General features: G+C 40.1%; 1 protein-coding gene across 6 annotated transcripts in view; it reads left to right on the forward strand.

Annotated features, from left to right (window-relative positions):
* The window catches only part of HDAC6 (histone deacetylase 6), a 155,903-nt gene that overhangs the window by 82,918 nt on the left and 56,947 nt on the right, over positions 1–16,038 (forward strand). For all 6 annotated transcript variants that reach the window (XM_033923827.1, XM_033923844.1, XM_033923853.1 and 3 more), the window contains 2 exons: positions 7,074–7,180; positions 7,318–7,385. In XM_033923827.1, the coding sequence (XP_033779718.1) occupies positions 7,074–7,180; positions 7,318–7,385 (175 nt within the window). The remainder of the gene's footprint in view (positions 1–7,073; positions 7,181–7,317; positions 7,386–16,038) is intronic.

The raw sequence follows: 16,038 nt of genomic DNA on the forward strand, positions 1-16,038 counted from the left end.
TTCCATCCTATCTTTCAGCAAGAGCAGCCAGAGCTTGATTTGTATCCTGCTTTTCTGATATCCAGGAAAACAAACAAACAAGCAGACTCAGGAGGGATGCCCTGAGTCTGCAGCTGCAGAGTGGAAGAGGAGTTGGGGGGGAGGGGGCGGCTCCAGTACTATGCCTGCCCTCTCCATTCCCCTCAAGCAGCTAGGACTCCAGCTTGGAGAAGAGACGACTGAGGGAGGAGAAATGAGAGAGTTCTTTAAAATACTGAGAGGAGTGGAATGACTAGATGTGAATCACATATTTACGATTCAAAAATACTAGAAGTAGGGGACACACAATGAAGTTACTAAGTAGTAAATTTAAACCAAAGAAAATATTTCTTCACTCAGTGTGCAATTAAACTTTGGAATTAATTTCCAGAGAATTTGGTAAAAGCAGTTAACTTGAGGGTTAAAAAAAGGTTTTAATAATTTCCTAAAAGAAAAGTCTATAAGCCGTTAAGATGGACATGAGAAAATCCATTATTTTTTTCTAGGATAAGCAGCATATCTGCTTTACTCTTTTGGGATCTTGCCAGGTAGTTGAGATCTTAATTGGGCACTACTGGAAACAGAATACTGGACTTGATGGACCTTCAACCTGTTTCACTATGACATTGTTTATGTTAACCTTTAGAGAGCACCAGTACTGGAGATGACTTGTGAGAAGGGGGAGAGAGCAACACTATAGGTACCATAGCTATAAATGTGAAGATACGGGAAAGATAAACAAGGTGCTTCTTCTCCTAAGAAGGTCTAGTTCTGTACTGACAGACCCCATAAGAATTCAACACCATAAAGAGAGCAAAGACATGGCTCTATTGGACTAAATGCTTCCAGGAGCAAGCACTACACTCTAATTAATTAAAATTTTAGTAAGGGCCTTTTTGACACCATCTTCCAGGACAGATTGTCTATTTCAGGTTTACACAAAGACTTTACTGCCATAAAACTGAGATGGGATAGTGAGATGGGCGGTTTCTGGAGTCTTGGAATGTGGGAGCTAATGTCAGGGGCATACTTTTCTGGTGCAGATTTGAGTGTGTTACTTTCAGGCATTGCATAGAGCCTGTTTTACACAAACACAACTTTATAAAACAAGACAACTGAATACTGACAGATGTTTAAAATGCACAGTGACCACAATCGGTTTCTTCTATTCTTTTTGGAGCTGCCCAGTGGTATAGGAAGTATGGCAGGTAATGAGAGATTACACTTCTCCCTCCGTATCCGCGGTTTCCATATCTGCGGATTCGCTTATTTGCGATTTTTCAGCTGCTGACTCCGCCCCCTAATTTTCATCACTGAACTCAGCGTTTCACATTGGAAGTCGCTGCTCCCGGTGGTTCCTGAAGGAAATTGCTGCTCCCGGTGTTGTATGAAGCAAATCACAGGGCGGGTTATTCACAGTTTATTATCTTTTTCAGGTCTATTTTACTGAAAAATCGCAAATAACATGCAAAAAGTTATTTGCGGTTTTTTTGGTATTCACGGCTATGTTCTGCCCACATCCCCCGTGAATACGGAGGGAGAAGTGGGACAGTGAATTCATAACATTCCGGAGGTCTTAATGCTAGATCTCCCTGTACAATTGAACGTTGTAGGGAAAGGACCAAAGCTTCTGGCATGAAAATTGGACTTGTTGAGGAGAGAGTGCATTTTACAGGCTTGGACATCTTCTGACTCTCCCTCATTTTCTTCGTGGAGAGCGCAGATCCATCAGTTGATGGAGTGGGAAGTTAGGGAGGTTCACTTTACTCACAAGGGAAGGCTTTTGTGAATTTTACCTTCAGACCATCTCTGAGGGCTCATAGATTATTCAGAATCAAACCGTGAGTAGGACTTGTGTGGTGAACATGGTTGAAGAGAAGGTTGATACTCATGCGCACAAGGGGCAGGGAGATGGGGAGACAGTTGAGGGATACAAGACCTCTCATAAGGAGTTTAGGCTTGGGGATGGATTTTGTTTGTCAAGGAAGGAAAAAACAAAGAGCTGTGTTAGGACTGAGAAAATTGTATTTTTAGCGACACCTGCTTTGTATATAGAAATGTTTTAAACATGATATTTTAAATAAAACTAGTGCAGAGAACCCACTTATGAACCAAGAGTGCCATGCTGAGAAACACAAAGAAAAAACCTTGGAGTTTGAAGATATCCCAAACTTTGGAGCATTGGCTGGAATGCCATGGACTGCAAAACTGCTAGTGTTGTGTGTCCGTTTCCAGCTATCTGACTTTTTTTAAACATGCATAGTACAGAATCATTACTTTTAGAACTGGCATCAAAGGCCAAATCTAACCTAAGCAAGGGTGCACAAAACTGTACTTCTATGTTTGACTTGTTGGCTGCATTCAATGCAGTGGACCACTCTCTCTTTTACTTTTCAGATTAAGTGGCCCATAAAAGCAAATAGAATGCTAGGAATTATTAGGAAAGGAATAGAAAATAAGACAAATAGTATAGTGCCTCTTCCATTGTGCAACCTCACCTTGAATATTATGTGCAACTCTGGTAACCATATCTCAAAACACACATAGAGGAATTAGAAAAGAATTCAAAGTAGAGCAATCAAAATGATTGAAGGGATAGAACTCCTTTCATTTTGAGGAAAGCCTTAAGAGGTAAGGGCCCTCCAGCTTGAAAGAGATGGCAGTGGGAGGGGAAAAAAATCCTGAGTAGTGTAGAAGGGGCAAACGTGAATTGATCGTTTACTCTTTGAAAAAGTATAACGATTAGGGGACACTCAAATGAAGTTATATGGCAGTACCTTTACTACAAATAGTAGGAAATGCTTTTAAAAGCCGTAGTTAAGCCAATGCTTCCCAGCTCTTTCCTGGGGGAACCCCTAGCCAGTCGGCTTTTCAGGATAGCCACAATGAATATTCATGAGAGAGATTTGCATGCAGTAGAGGAGATGTATGCAAATCTCTCATGAATATTCATTGTGGATATCCTGAAAACCTGACTGGCTAGGGGTTCCCCCAGGACAGTTTTGGGAACCACTGAGTTAAGCTCTAGAACTCACTGCTAGAGGATATGGTAACATCAGTTAGCTTATCTAGGATTCAAAAAAATTAGATAAATTCCTAAGTCCATGGTCTCCTACTGAGATAAACATGGGGAAAGCCATTGCTTGTCCTTAGGTCAATAGCACAGAATCTTGCTACTACGGTATATGGCATATTGTCGGTGTTTGTGACCAGGACTGGCCACTATTGGAATTGCAGTACTGGGCTAGATGTATCATTAGTCTGACCCAATATGGCTATTATATTCTTATAAGAACATAAGAATAGCCTTACTGGGTCAGACCAATGGTCCATCAAGTCCGGTGGCCCGTTCTCATGGTGGCCAATCCAGGTCACTAGTACCTGGCCAAAACCCAAGGTGTAACAGTATTCCATGCTACCAATACAGGGCAAGCAGTGGCTTCCCCCATGTCTTTCTCAATAACAGACTATGGACTTTTCCTCCAGGAACTTGTCCAAACCTTTCTTAAAACCAGCTACGAAGTCTTTGATTATGAGTCAGTTTTTGTTTATTTTTGTACACATACAGGGAGGGGTGGGAGGGGGTTATTTTTGTACTAATTTGATCTTTAAATATTTACACTTGGGGTGGTTGGGAAGATGGAAAGGTGTTTTGTTTTTTTAATAGGATAAGGTTATTGGGAAAATTTATATTTGTGTTCTATTGAATAAATATTGGGTGGGTGGGAAAAAATGGTTTGGTTAGGTATACTTGTAAGTTGTAAGTGCTTTTGTTGATTGTATATTTGTATATTGCACTATTGCAGTTTGGAAAATCAATAAAGAATTAAAAAAAAAAAACAAAAAACCAGCTACGCTATCCGCTCTTACCACATCCTCTGGCATTCCAGAGCTTAACTATTCTCTGAGTGAAAAAAATTTCCTCCTATTGGTTTTAAAAGTATTTCCCTGTAACTTCATCAAGTGTCCCCTAGTCTTTGTAATTTTTGATGGAGTGAAAAATCGATACACTCATACTCATTCTACTCCACTCAGGATTTTGTAGATTTCAATCATATCTCCCCTCAGCCATCTCTTTTCCAAGCTGAAGAGCCCTAACCTTTTTAGTCTTTCCTCATACGAGATGAGTTCCATCCCCTTTACCATCTTGGTTGCTCTTCTTTGAACCTTTTCTAGCGCCACTATATCTTTCTTGAGATAAGGAGACCAGAATTGAACGCAATACTCCAAATGAGGTCACACCATGGAGCGATACAAGAGCATTATGACATTCTTAGTTTTGTTAACCATCCCTTTTTTAATAATTCCCAGCATCCTGTTTGCTTTTTTGGCCGTCGCCACACATTGGGCGGAAGGTTTCATCGTATTGTCTATAATGACACCCAGATCCTTTTCTTGGACGCTAACCCCCATGGTGGACCCTAGCATCTTGTAACTATGCTTCAAGTTATTGTTCTCAATGTGCATCACTTTGCATTTGTCCACATTAAATTTTATCTGCCACTTGGACACCCAGTCCTCCAATTTCCTAAGGTCCGCCTGCAATTTTTCACAATCCGCATGCATTTTAACAACTTTGAACAGTTTAGTGTCATCTGCAAATTTAATCACCTCACTGTTTCCTAGCAGACCAAACACAGTTAACTCCAGTACTATGTCTTGCATTCCACTAAGGACCAAATCTAAAATAGCACCCCCTCTTGTCGGTTCCCGGACCAGTTGCTCCAAGAAGCAGTCGTTTATAACATCTAGGAATTTTACCACCCTAGCACTCCCCTATGTAACATTTAACCAGTCAGTTCATCGTATGTGGAGTGTGTGAGTTCTGTACAGAGGGTCCTGATTCATTGCCTGTGATGCAGGAAGTTTTACACCCCTGACGCAGCAGAGCAAAATGGAGATTTTCCTGTTGGGTTGACTGGCTACGGAGTCCGTGCGGTGGTGCATGATTTGAGTGCACGTTGGAGACAGCTGGGACTTCACTGGCAACTAAGTCTTTTTGCTTTTTCTGCTTTACTGATGTGCAGATTTATCCACACTATGGACTTGTGATTTTGTGAGGTGGTTTTTTGGTGGGGCTGCTACAGTGCCTTGTTTTTCCACCATTGTTGATTTAACACACATGTGCAAGGGGTTTCAGTTGGTCTGCTTGCTTGAATAGAAGTGGAGTTTTTTGCCATATGAAGCTGAACTGAGGCTTTTCTCCACTTCTTTTTCTATTCTCTTCTCTCTGGTTGTGAGTGAGTGAGTGTGGTGGATGGGAAGGTCTTGCAGTGTCCCAAAGACCCCTGGATGTTCCATTTAGGGCATAAATTGAGGTACTTTTGATTGTATATGTCCCTTTCCTGAGGAGGTCTGAGTAATTGAAATCACCCATTATTATGGTGTTGCCCATTTCTCCAGCTTACCTAATCTCTGAAAACATTTCTTCATCTGTCTTCTCATTTTGTCCTGGCTCTGGAGCTTATCAAGCTTATCCAGCCCAAGACCTGCACAGTGTATTATCACCATTTTCTGAAGACAGAAATGCTTAAGGAGCAAATCACACAGAACTTTGTTTCTCTGTCTCATTTTTCTGGTCAACAGACATAACCCACAGGTTCTGGAAACCAAAATATGCAATAGGGTAGACACGCAAAATAAGATCTAGCAAAGCTTGGTTCAGAATTTGGCACTAAGATAAAATGTTAAAAAGAAACTGCTGGGTCATGTATTTGGGCTGCAAAAATCTGAGGGAGAGATACAGTATATGGGTGAGGTACTGCTGTGGACAAAAGAAGAGCAAGACTTGGGGGTAATCATGATAAAGGGGATAGCAAAAGCCAGAAGGATGCCTGAGTGTTTAGGTGAAGGGGGGTAAGCAGGAAAAAAAAGAAGTGATAGTACCTCTGTTTAAGTCTCTGGTAATAAAGTATTTTAGAGTATTATGTACAATTTTGGAGACAGGATGGTTTAGTAGTTGGAGCCTCCTAAGATGATCGGTTATCTTTAACATAAAGCATATTCCAGCTATAATGTAAAATTTTAAATCTTATCCTGCATATCAATCTAAGAGATTCTAACTATAATGTACAACTGTAAATTGAATCCTGTTTGTCTATGCATTATGTATGTCCACCTGTAACCCGTTATGAGCTCGTTGGGGAGGACGGGATATAAAACGAGCCAAATAAATAAATAAAGGACAGACCTAAAGATCTCAATATGTATACTTTGGAAGAAAGGCGGCAAAGGGGAGATATGAAAGAAGCATTTAAAATAACTGTGACATAAATGCAGAGGAGGCGAGTCTCTTTCAACTGAAAAAAGACTAGAAATAGGGCATAGATTCAAAAAGCAATCTAAGGAAATATTTCCTTATGGAAAGGATGGTAGATGCGTGGAATGGCCTCCTAGTAGAGGTGTTGGAGACCTGGACTGTATCTGAATTCAAGAAAGCATGGAGCAAACACTATGGGCGAGGAAGAGATAATGGATAGGATGGATCGGCAGACTAGATAGGTTATATGTTCTTTATCTGTGATCATATGAGGCTTCTTTTTCCCCCCATCTACTTCCCTGTTTGAGTTTATTCGTCTGGAGAGAAATCATGTTTGTTTGGATCCTCAGGAGTGGCTATTTTCAAGGGGAGCCTTAGATTCCTCACTGTGAGTGAGGAAAAGAGCTGCATGTGGTAGCTTGATTTGGAAATTATAGGAGAGCAGTGACTACAGTGGTTAATAGATGGCAGGGATCACATCTCTTCCATCTCTGTCTCCATCTGCTGGTGGATGAGCTTAACCCACACAATCTTAACAGCTCTGGTAGGACTCAAGGAAATAAATTTATCAGGTAACACTAATTTTTTTCTTGCTATGGTTTAAGTTGTAACATTACGATGGAATATTCAAAAATGTAACTGGCCTTTTTAGTGTCTTTTCATGGATTCCCTTTTTTTTGACTCGGTGCTTTGAAAAGCCTTTCTGGTTGACTGAGCTATATAGTTTTCAGGAATAACCGGCAGTAGATTGGATGCAGTCATTTTGTTGTTTTTTTTTCTCTGTGATTCTGCACAGGGTGGTTACAACATGCGCTCACTGGCGGAAGGGGTATGTGCAGCATTGAAGATTCTGCTGGGAGACCCATGCCCAAGGCTTGCCTCTCCTATAGCACCGTGTCAGAGGTGAAGGAGCAATAAACCGGTATCAAACAGCTGAGGGGAAAGGAAAGGGATGGGTAGGAAAAAAGAAGTGGTAATAAATGGAGCAAATGACAAGTGAATAGCTGACTTAACTAATATTTTGATTGGTTTTCCTGCAGTGCCCTGGAATCCATGTCTGAGACAATTGGTGCTCACGGTAAATACTGGGAGAGTCTGTGGGACTTTGGTAAGAAGCCTTTCATACAAGATTCAGTATAATACTTAATCTGCAGTAGCTCTTTCTTTGTGCTATCACATTCACACTATGATTGGTTCTTTTTCTGTCCTCATATTTGCTTCTTGGGGGTACTATTTACAATATTTGATATAGAGTACTCCCCCGATATTCGCAGGGGTTCCGTTCCAGGAACCCCTGCGAATCTTGAAAAATCGCAAATACGTTTTTTCATGGGGGGAGACTGGAGAGGGCAGCGGGAGAGGCAGGAGAGAGCAGCCGGAGTGCCAGCGAGTGCAGGAAATCACTCGCTGTATGCTCCGACCACCTCTTCCTGCACTAAGTTAGGTCTTACCAATCAGGAGCTGCGTGGGGGTTGGGAAGGGGTGACACCGGCATCTGAAGATAGAGATTGGCATTGGTAGGTCGTGCTGGTACTGCTGACACTTTTTTTATTCACGATTTCATCATATTCCCGAAGGTTTTAACAAAAAACCCCGCAAATAACATTAAAAAAGTTATTTGCGGTTTTTCCGTATTTGCGGGTCAGCTCCGCCCCTAACCCCCAGGAATACGGAGGGAGGAGTGTATTGGCATTTGGAAGTGCTGTTATGGCAGTTAACAAACAAGATCATAAAGTAGGTAAAAGAGAGACAATTTCTTATAGACTAGAAAAGAAGACAACAATAACTGCCAAGTATCTCAGTTCCATTGGATTCTAGCCTCTTCCCCAGCTCTACAAGATGTATGGGTCTCTTTATAGGTAAAGTATATCCCTCAATTCTATCGGGTCCAAAGGCTTCTATAAATAAAAACCTCTTGAGACCTTTATTGAATGACTGATAAGAGCAGGGGTGGGCAATCATGGTTCTCAAGGGTCGCAACCCAGTCGAGTTTTCAAGATTTCCACAATGAATATGCACAAGAGTAATTTGCATGGACTGTTTCCATTGTATGCAAATCAATCTCTTGCATATTCAGTGAGGAAATCTTGAAAACCTGACTGTGTTAAGGACTTTGATTGCCCAGCCCTGGATAAGAGGACTCGGGCCTTAAGAAACTAGGTAAATTGTTCCATAATGAGGGGCCCACAACTCTGAAGATACGATTTGCCATTCTATCTAGATAAAGATATCTGAAAGATGGTAGCACAAGAAGATTCCACTGAACAGATCTGAGTACTCTAGGTGAGGAATAAGGTGTTAGCAAACGAGAAAAGGAAAGTGGTATTGCTGAGTGATAAATTTTATAAACAAGAATTTTAAATATAATTATTTGAGGGATTGGGAGCCAGTGGTCATTCTTCAGTGGTGGAGATAACATGTATCCATTTTTTTTGCCCTTTTAGCTTAACTGCTGTGTTTTGGATTATTTGGAGATGCCAAATGCCAACCAGCTGAAAGCCTTTAAATAAAGAGTTACAGTAGTCAGTATTTCTTATGACTATCAAACGTATTTGTGGGACTTTCTGGAAGAATATTGACCTAACTGAATATATTATCCTTAATTTTGAAGAAGCACTTTTTGTATATTTAAGAAATATGTGACTTCTGAAACCTCCTTTTGTAGTTGATCTTATGGTCTTGCTCTTATAAATCAGCCAAAAACATCTACTAGATTATAGTACTAAAAAAGAAAATACATTCCATTGTTTGTTTAAATAAATGTATACATATTTATCCTAGGACAAGCAGGCAGCATATTCTCGCATGTGGCTGACGACATCCACGGAGCTTGGTACAGACAGTGTAAAAAGTGTACTGTCACTTAAAATCTTTTGTAGGTCTTGACTGCCCATATCACACATGCGCCGGTGCCTTTCCGCCTGATATTGGCTCATTAAACCATTAGTTCTTGGGTTTCCGCAGAGCTGAGAAGCTGCATTCTTTGGAGTCAGTCCAAAGCGCATCAAACTTTGAACTTTTTTTGTGCCTTCCCATGTTTATTTTCTTTAGCATTTTTCATTAGTTTTTCATTGCCTTCTTCCCTTTTCAAAAAAATCTCATTTCTTTCCATTTTCATTTTTTGGGCCTTCAACCCCTAACAAAACTTAATAGTGGTGACTGAAACCCTTCACGCTTCTAGTTTCCAAGTATTCCCTTATCTGGATGACTGGTTAATCAAAGCCCCCACTCCTCAACAAACTCACCACACCATGGATTTATATTATGTCTCCTAGAACTTCTCGGCTTTTTTAAGTCAATGGCAAGTTTCTTCTACAACCCACTCACTCTAGATTTTATCAGAGCACTTCTAGACACAATTTAAATCAAAGCCTTTCTACCATAACAGAGGCTTTGCACTGTAATCTACATTTGCCAGAGGGTTCTCTCTTTCCATTATATCATTGCGCGCCAAATGATACGTCTCTTGGGCCACATGACATCTACAGTACATGTAACTCCATTTGCCCATCTACATTTCAGGAAACCTCAGTGGGCATTCTCGACCCAATGGTCTCAAGCCACTCAACATCTACAACTTACCTCAACACTTCATCAATCCCTTCAGTGGTGATTATCTGTGACCAGTCTCTCCAGAGGCGGCCTTTTCCACACTCCACCTAATCAAAAGATGTTAACAATGAATGTGAGCCAACCTTGACGGCCCCATACTCAAGGAACCTGGAGTTCTCAAGAGAACTTTTCACACCAGTCTCCTAGAACCTCAAGCAATACGCAATGCTCTATGCACATTCCAAGATCACCATCTAAATTGAGTAGTTCTAATTCATACAGACAACTAAGTAGCCATGTATTACATAAACAAGCAAAGAGGTATGGTATCTCATTACCTATGCCAGGAGTCAATCAAAATCTGGTTGTGGGTGGTACCTTGCAACGTTTTTCCTGAAAGCAGTTTACCTAGCAGGGAAACGGAATATTTTGTCAGACAAGCTGAACAGAATCCTACAACCACACAAATTATCACTCAACTGTGTCTCCCTCCTATCTTTCACCTCTTCCCTTTTAACAACCACAAGATCTAACTTAAAAAAAAAAAAAGAAAGTACCTTGAAGAACTAGATTCAATTCTTATTCTAAACTGCATAGATTCCTTGTAGAGAATTGCAGGATACAAGACTCAGTAAGGTATGATATGGACCCCCAGAAGTAAACCTTTATGCATCCCCTCGTAATCACAAACTTCCAGTCTTCTGTTCCAGAATCTACACTCCCAATCGCCTAGAGTCAGATACCTTACTCCTCAACAAGCAAAACAGATTTCTGTGTGCTTTCCCTCCAATACCGCTCATCGACAAGTCTTTATTCACACTCTGTCAAGAGCTAGCCACCACGATACTTATAGCTCCTCGTTGGCCATGACAGCCATGGTACCTTCTTCTCCAACTCGGTGTTCGAGAATCCATTGAACTTCAAACCTTTCCAATGCTGCTGACTCGGAACAAGGGATCTCTTCTCCATCCCAGTCTGTGCTCATTAGCTCTCACAACATGGTATATCTCTCATAATCAGTAAATACTTTTATGCTCTCTGCTCCAGTTTCAGCTATCATTGAAGCTTCAAGAAAGCCTTCCATGCAACACTGCTACTATTTTAAGTGGACTCGCTTCACTCTCTAGTGTTATCTTAATTCCCTAGATCTGATCACGTCCTCTCTCATCAGTTCTGGACTATCTTTTATACCTCTCTAGCTCTGCTCTCAAAACTACTTCTATCAGAGTTCATTTTGGTGCTATAACTGGTCAGGTTTTCAGGATATCCACAATGAATATGTATGAAATGGATTTGCATGCACTACCTCCTTGATATGCAAATCTATCTCATGCATATTTATTGTTGATATCTTGAAAACCTGACCTGGCTCTGGTTTTCGAGGACCGGAATTGCCTACCCCTGGTATAGTTGATTTGGCCAAGCAGTTCTACAAAAGTTATTCTCTGTGTAATTGCCAACTTCCCTCCATCCCTGATTTTAGTAGCTAGGGAGTCCCACATGTTAGAATATGCTGCCTGTTTGTCCTAAGATAAAGCAAAGTTACTTATTTGTAACGGGTGTTATCCAAGGACAGCAGGCAGATATTCTTACAACCCTCCTGCCTCCTCTAGATGGCTTTTTAGCCTTTTTGCTGAACTAATGGTCTTGCGAGCCAACATCGGGTGGGAAGGCACCAGCGCATGCATGGTATGGGCACTTGAGATCATCAAAAGATGTAAAGTGACGGTACACTTTTACACTGTCTGTACTGTTCTCTCTGGTTGACGTCACCCACATGTGAGAATATCTGCCTACTGTCCTCGGATGATACCCGTTATAGGTGAGTGACTGCTATGCCAACATATCTTTATAAAATTGTTCATGGACAAGGTTATACCTGCAATGAAGTAGGCATTACTTTCCTCCCTAGTTTGCATGTAGATTAGAAACTATATTATGCATGTCTTGCAGCTCCCCCAACCTCCATCTCTATAGAGTACTTCATAAAAGTATTGATGTGTGTTGGTGGCACATAATTTTGTTAGCGAACCCTCTGTAAAATTTATAAACATCTATTCCTTATCTGCTGGATCAGCCCAGATGTGTGGATTTTTACCAACCTGCCAGCAGATGGAGACAGAAAACCACAACTTTCAGTGACATCACTGTACAGAAGAGTGGTGCATATGAGGCAGTTGCCCATTTTATTGGTCTCTAGCAAATGGTGAACACATGCTGGATCCCCAGGCAATTTTCACAAAACAACTGAAGATTTATCTGTTCAAGAAACTTTTTGAATTTTCATCCTAATTATAATTGATTTACATTGCTAATTAGTGCTGTATCATCCTAGAAATGTCTAACTCGTGATCCACATCAGACCTTGAAGGATATTTAGAGAATATAATTTCTGTATGGGTGTTGGTATATAAGTGCTTATTTTTTGCCTGTAAAAATCTTATGTTTTATTACTTCCATAGTCTTTGTGTATATCGTACACTGAATGACAAATTAATAATTTAAAGTACAACAGAAATTCATAAAAAATAAAGCTTTTGATGATTATATCCAGTGGGGTGAATGAAGCCAATAATATTTGGCCACCCTTTATGTGATATATTATTGTCTTCTAAATCAATGTTTCTCAATTCGGTCCTGGAGTACCCCCTTGCCAGTCAGGTTTTCAGGTTATCCACAATGAATATGCAAGAAAGAAATTTGCATATAATGGAGGCAGAGTATACAAATTAAGTTTTTGCATATTCATTGTGGATATCCTGAAAATTTGACTAGCAAGGAGTACTCCAGGACCGAATTGAGAAACACTGTTCTAAAAACATTGTTTTTCCATTAACAAGCAAGCTTGAGTCAGGCAAACAAAGTGGGTGATATCACCATGCGTCACTGAGATAGAACAACTTTCCCTGAGTTTAGAAGTTAGTGTAGCGTTCTGAACATGCTTGGCCCTTCCCACACACAACAATCTCCTCTGTTTCTCGGTTTTGATTTATCTGCTTTGCTAAACGGACATTAAAATGGATGTTGTTACTTCCCTGATTAAAAAGTGCTGACCAGGATCAGTCAGTGGTTTTCAGCAGCATTATCCAGAACCAATTTTTTTTTCAGCCATGTAACATTCATCATCTTGATGTTCCACAGGAAAACAGGAGAAACCAAAGCAAAGGATGAAAACTGGAGTCGATAATCTTGATATAATAGTTTATTGAAAAGTCTTCATAATTAAAAGGAATACTTTGGGAGGGAAGAAGAGTGATTCCAATATATTCCTTGACCGCAATCACTAGACATCCTGCTTGGCTGAGTACACAGTTCTTTGAATGCTTATTAGCTTACCAAATTTTGTGGCAGTATCAGATTGGACCCCAGAAGAAAGCCTTTATGACCGAAACACGGAACGTGTTGGGTCCACACCACAACAAGTTTCAAGTTTATTATAAATTTGATTAATCGCTTATTCAAAATTCTAAGAGATGAACATATCAGTAAAATTACAAAATTCAGGGGACAGCAAAACAAACAACGAACTAAACCTTATAAAACATATTAAAGATTAACTTTACAAACATAATAAAACACGAGGAAAGGATGGGAAAAGAAATACAATTTGATTGATAGAAGAGAAGACAATTATGGTAAAAAAACAAAAGGAAGGGAAAGAACAATGAATCTCAGAGAAATGATGGAATTGGAATGAAACTCCTAGTCGGGCTTTCTACTTATTAAATGCGTCTTTAAAAAGAAAGCTTTTTAGTTTGCTCTTAAATTTATCCAAATTGTTTTCTTCCCTTAAGTAAATAGGGAGGGAATTCCATGTTTGAGGAGCTGTAACAGAAAAGATGAAGTGCTGCCGTGTATTAATAATTTTGAGTGAGGGGATAACTAGTAAATGTTGATCATTAGACCTCAGAAGTCTGGTTGAGGTAAAGGGAATCAATGATTTGTAAATGAAAGCCAGAGTTTTGTATATGGCTTGTTTTATTGATCTACATCACTTTTAATTATGAAAACTTTTCAATAAACTATTGTATTAAGATCATAGATGACTCAGTTTTCATCCTTTGCATTCATCATCTTATCAAACTATACCTCCAAAATACAGGATTTTCCTCTGAATTTAGTATAAATCATGTTTTATTGTTGTACAATCAGCAAACACACAGAACAAAGCAAAAGCATAACGAGGTTGAGAAAACCAAAAGTATAACAGGACATGCTTTGTAAATAGACCCCTGTCCCCCATTCTGCCCACTCCCGTTTGCAAACACTCCACCCATACTGGAATCCCTTACCACACTCCCATCTCCCCAAAGAAAACAAACAGACCAGAAGAACTGCTGAGCAAGCTGTGTTCTTATGCCACTCAGCAAGCACCGAACAGAGACATCCCCAACCCCAACCATCCTCCCACGGAAACCACCCCCACCCTCCCCAGCTTACGAACAACAAATCCATACCAACCATTCACACACATCCAAACATCCCTTTTCCTCTGAATTTAAGAAGTTTTTATTTTCCCATGGCTGCCAGGCACTTGGCTTACCTGTTTCAGAGGCAGAATGCAGTGAGTGTAATATCTTGATTTTTGCTAAAGTCATACCAGTGGGATAGAACTTGGCCAAAACAGATCATACCACTTAGCCAAGATGATAACCTTTTTTATGATTCGAGCCTCTGTTGTTGCCTGTGTTTCTTCGAAATCTATACCTTGCCCAAATTGTGAACCCAAACTCCTACATCTTCCTAAGCCAGTTGGAGTAGATTGCCACAAATTCTTTGTTCCTTAGTGTAATAAAAATAGGATACCGATTAAGATTTTATGCAACTACCCAGTCAGCCATGGCAAAGACTATAAGTTTCAACAGAGGCCAGGTGTGATAGATGATTTTCCTAATGTTCAACTGGCCTCATCAAAACTGGTTTCCTCTGTTAAAGTTCTTTGCTGTCCATCTGCCTTGCAGGCTTCCAGTTTCTTCATTCTTTATCAGACAGGACAAAGGCTGCTTTGTTCATCCCATCTTCAAAGGCCAAGGCCTCACAGCATGGTTAGTGAGTAGGACTTAGTCATGGTACTTGGTCTCACAGTGCGTCTTCAAGACATTTGAACTGCTACAAGGAAGACATCTACTAAATGTGGCTATGCTTTCAAGGTAGAAGAGGTTTTCCATCTTGTGCTTTGCAAATGGTCATGGTCTCATTTCACTGTCTTCTTGAAGTTTTATCTTAAACTGCTTATACCATCTCTTATCAAGTAGGCTTCAAACTTCTGTCAGTGTTTATATTGGTACTCTTTCAGGCTGTCATACTCATTGACAGACAGCTCTGCCTTCCCAGTGTCGACTCATTTCTTGGATTATGAAGGGACTTTTTCTTCTCAAACCATTATTGCAAAAATGTCCTATGCCATTTGAACCTTAATATTGTCCTTACATCCCTTATGAAGCCACCATTTGAGCCACGCAGTCTGCGTTGCTTAAGTACCTCATATGGAAAATCATCTTTCTAGTGGCAGTTATCTGAGAGGCAAGAATAAGTAAACTTCAAGCTTTAGTTACCTATGAACCTTTCACATGATTTATCATGACAAAGTAGTGTTCCGATGTCCTAGTTTTTATTGAAAGTGGTTATGACTTTCAATAAAGTAAAGTAGTGCTTCCTATTTGCTACTCAGAAACATGTGAGAGAGCCATTTGTGAAGCAGCTATTTGGTCTTTGCTTCATACATGTGATAGTGCATTTGGTTGAGCAGTGTTGATCAATCTGTTTGTGTGATTTTGTAACTTTTGCACTCTTTCTAATATGTGGGAAAGGACGGGGGAAGTTGCTGGACACAGTGTGCAGGGTCAAAGAGGATTAGGGAGACACTGATTCTAAGTAAGGGCAGAGGAGAGGGAAAGAGGGAGCATGTAGGGCAGTGGTCTCAAACAAATCCTTTGCATGGCTACATTTTGGATTTGTAGGTACTTGGAGGGCCTCAGAAAAAACAGTTAATGTCTTATTAAAGAAATGACAATTTTGCATGAGGTAAAACTCTTTATAGTTTATAAATCTTTCCTTTTCGCTAAGTCTTAATAATAATAATATTGTAATTTATAGCTAACAAGACACATGATCAAGAAACTGTTTTATTTTACTTTTGTGATTATGATAAACATACCGAGGGCCTCAAAATAGTACCTGGCAGGCCACATGTGGCCCCCGGGCCGAGA

The sequence above is a fragment of the Geotrypetes seraphini genome, chromosome 1, assembly GCF_902459505.1.
Source record: "Geotrypetes seraphini chromosome 1, aGeoSer1.1, whole genome shotgun sequence".
In the NCBI taxonomy this organism is placed as follows: Eukaryota; Metazoa; Chordata; class Amphibia; order Gymnophiona; family Dermophiidae; genus Geotrypetes; species Geotrypetes seraphini.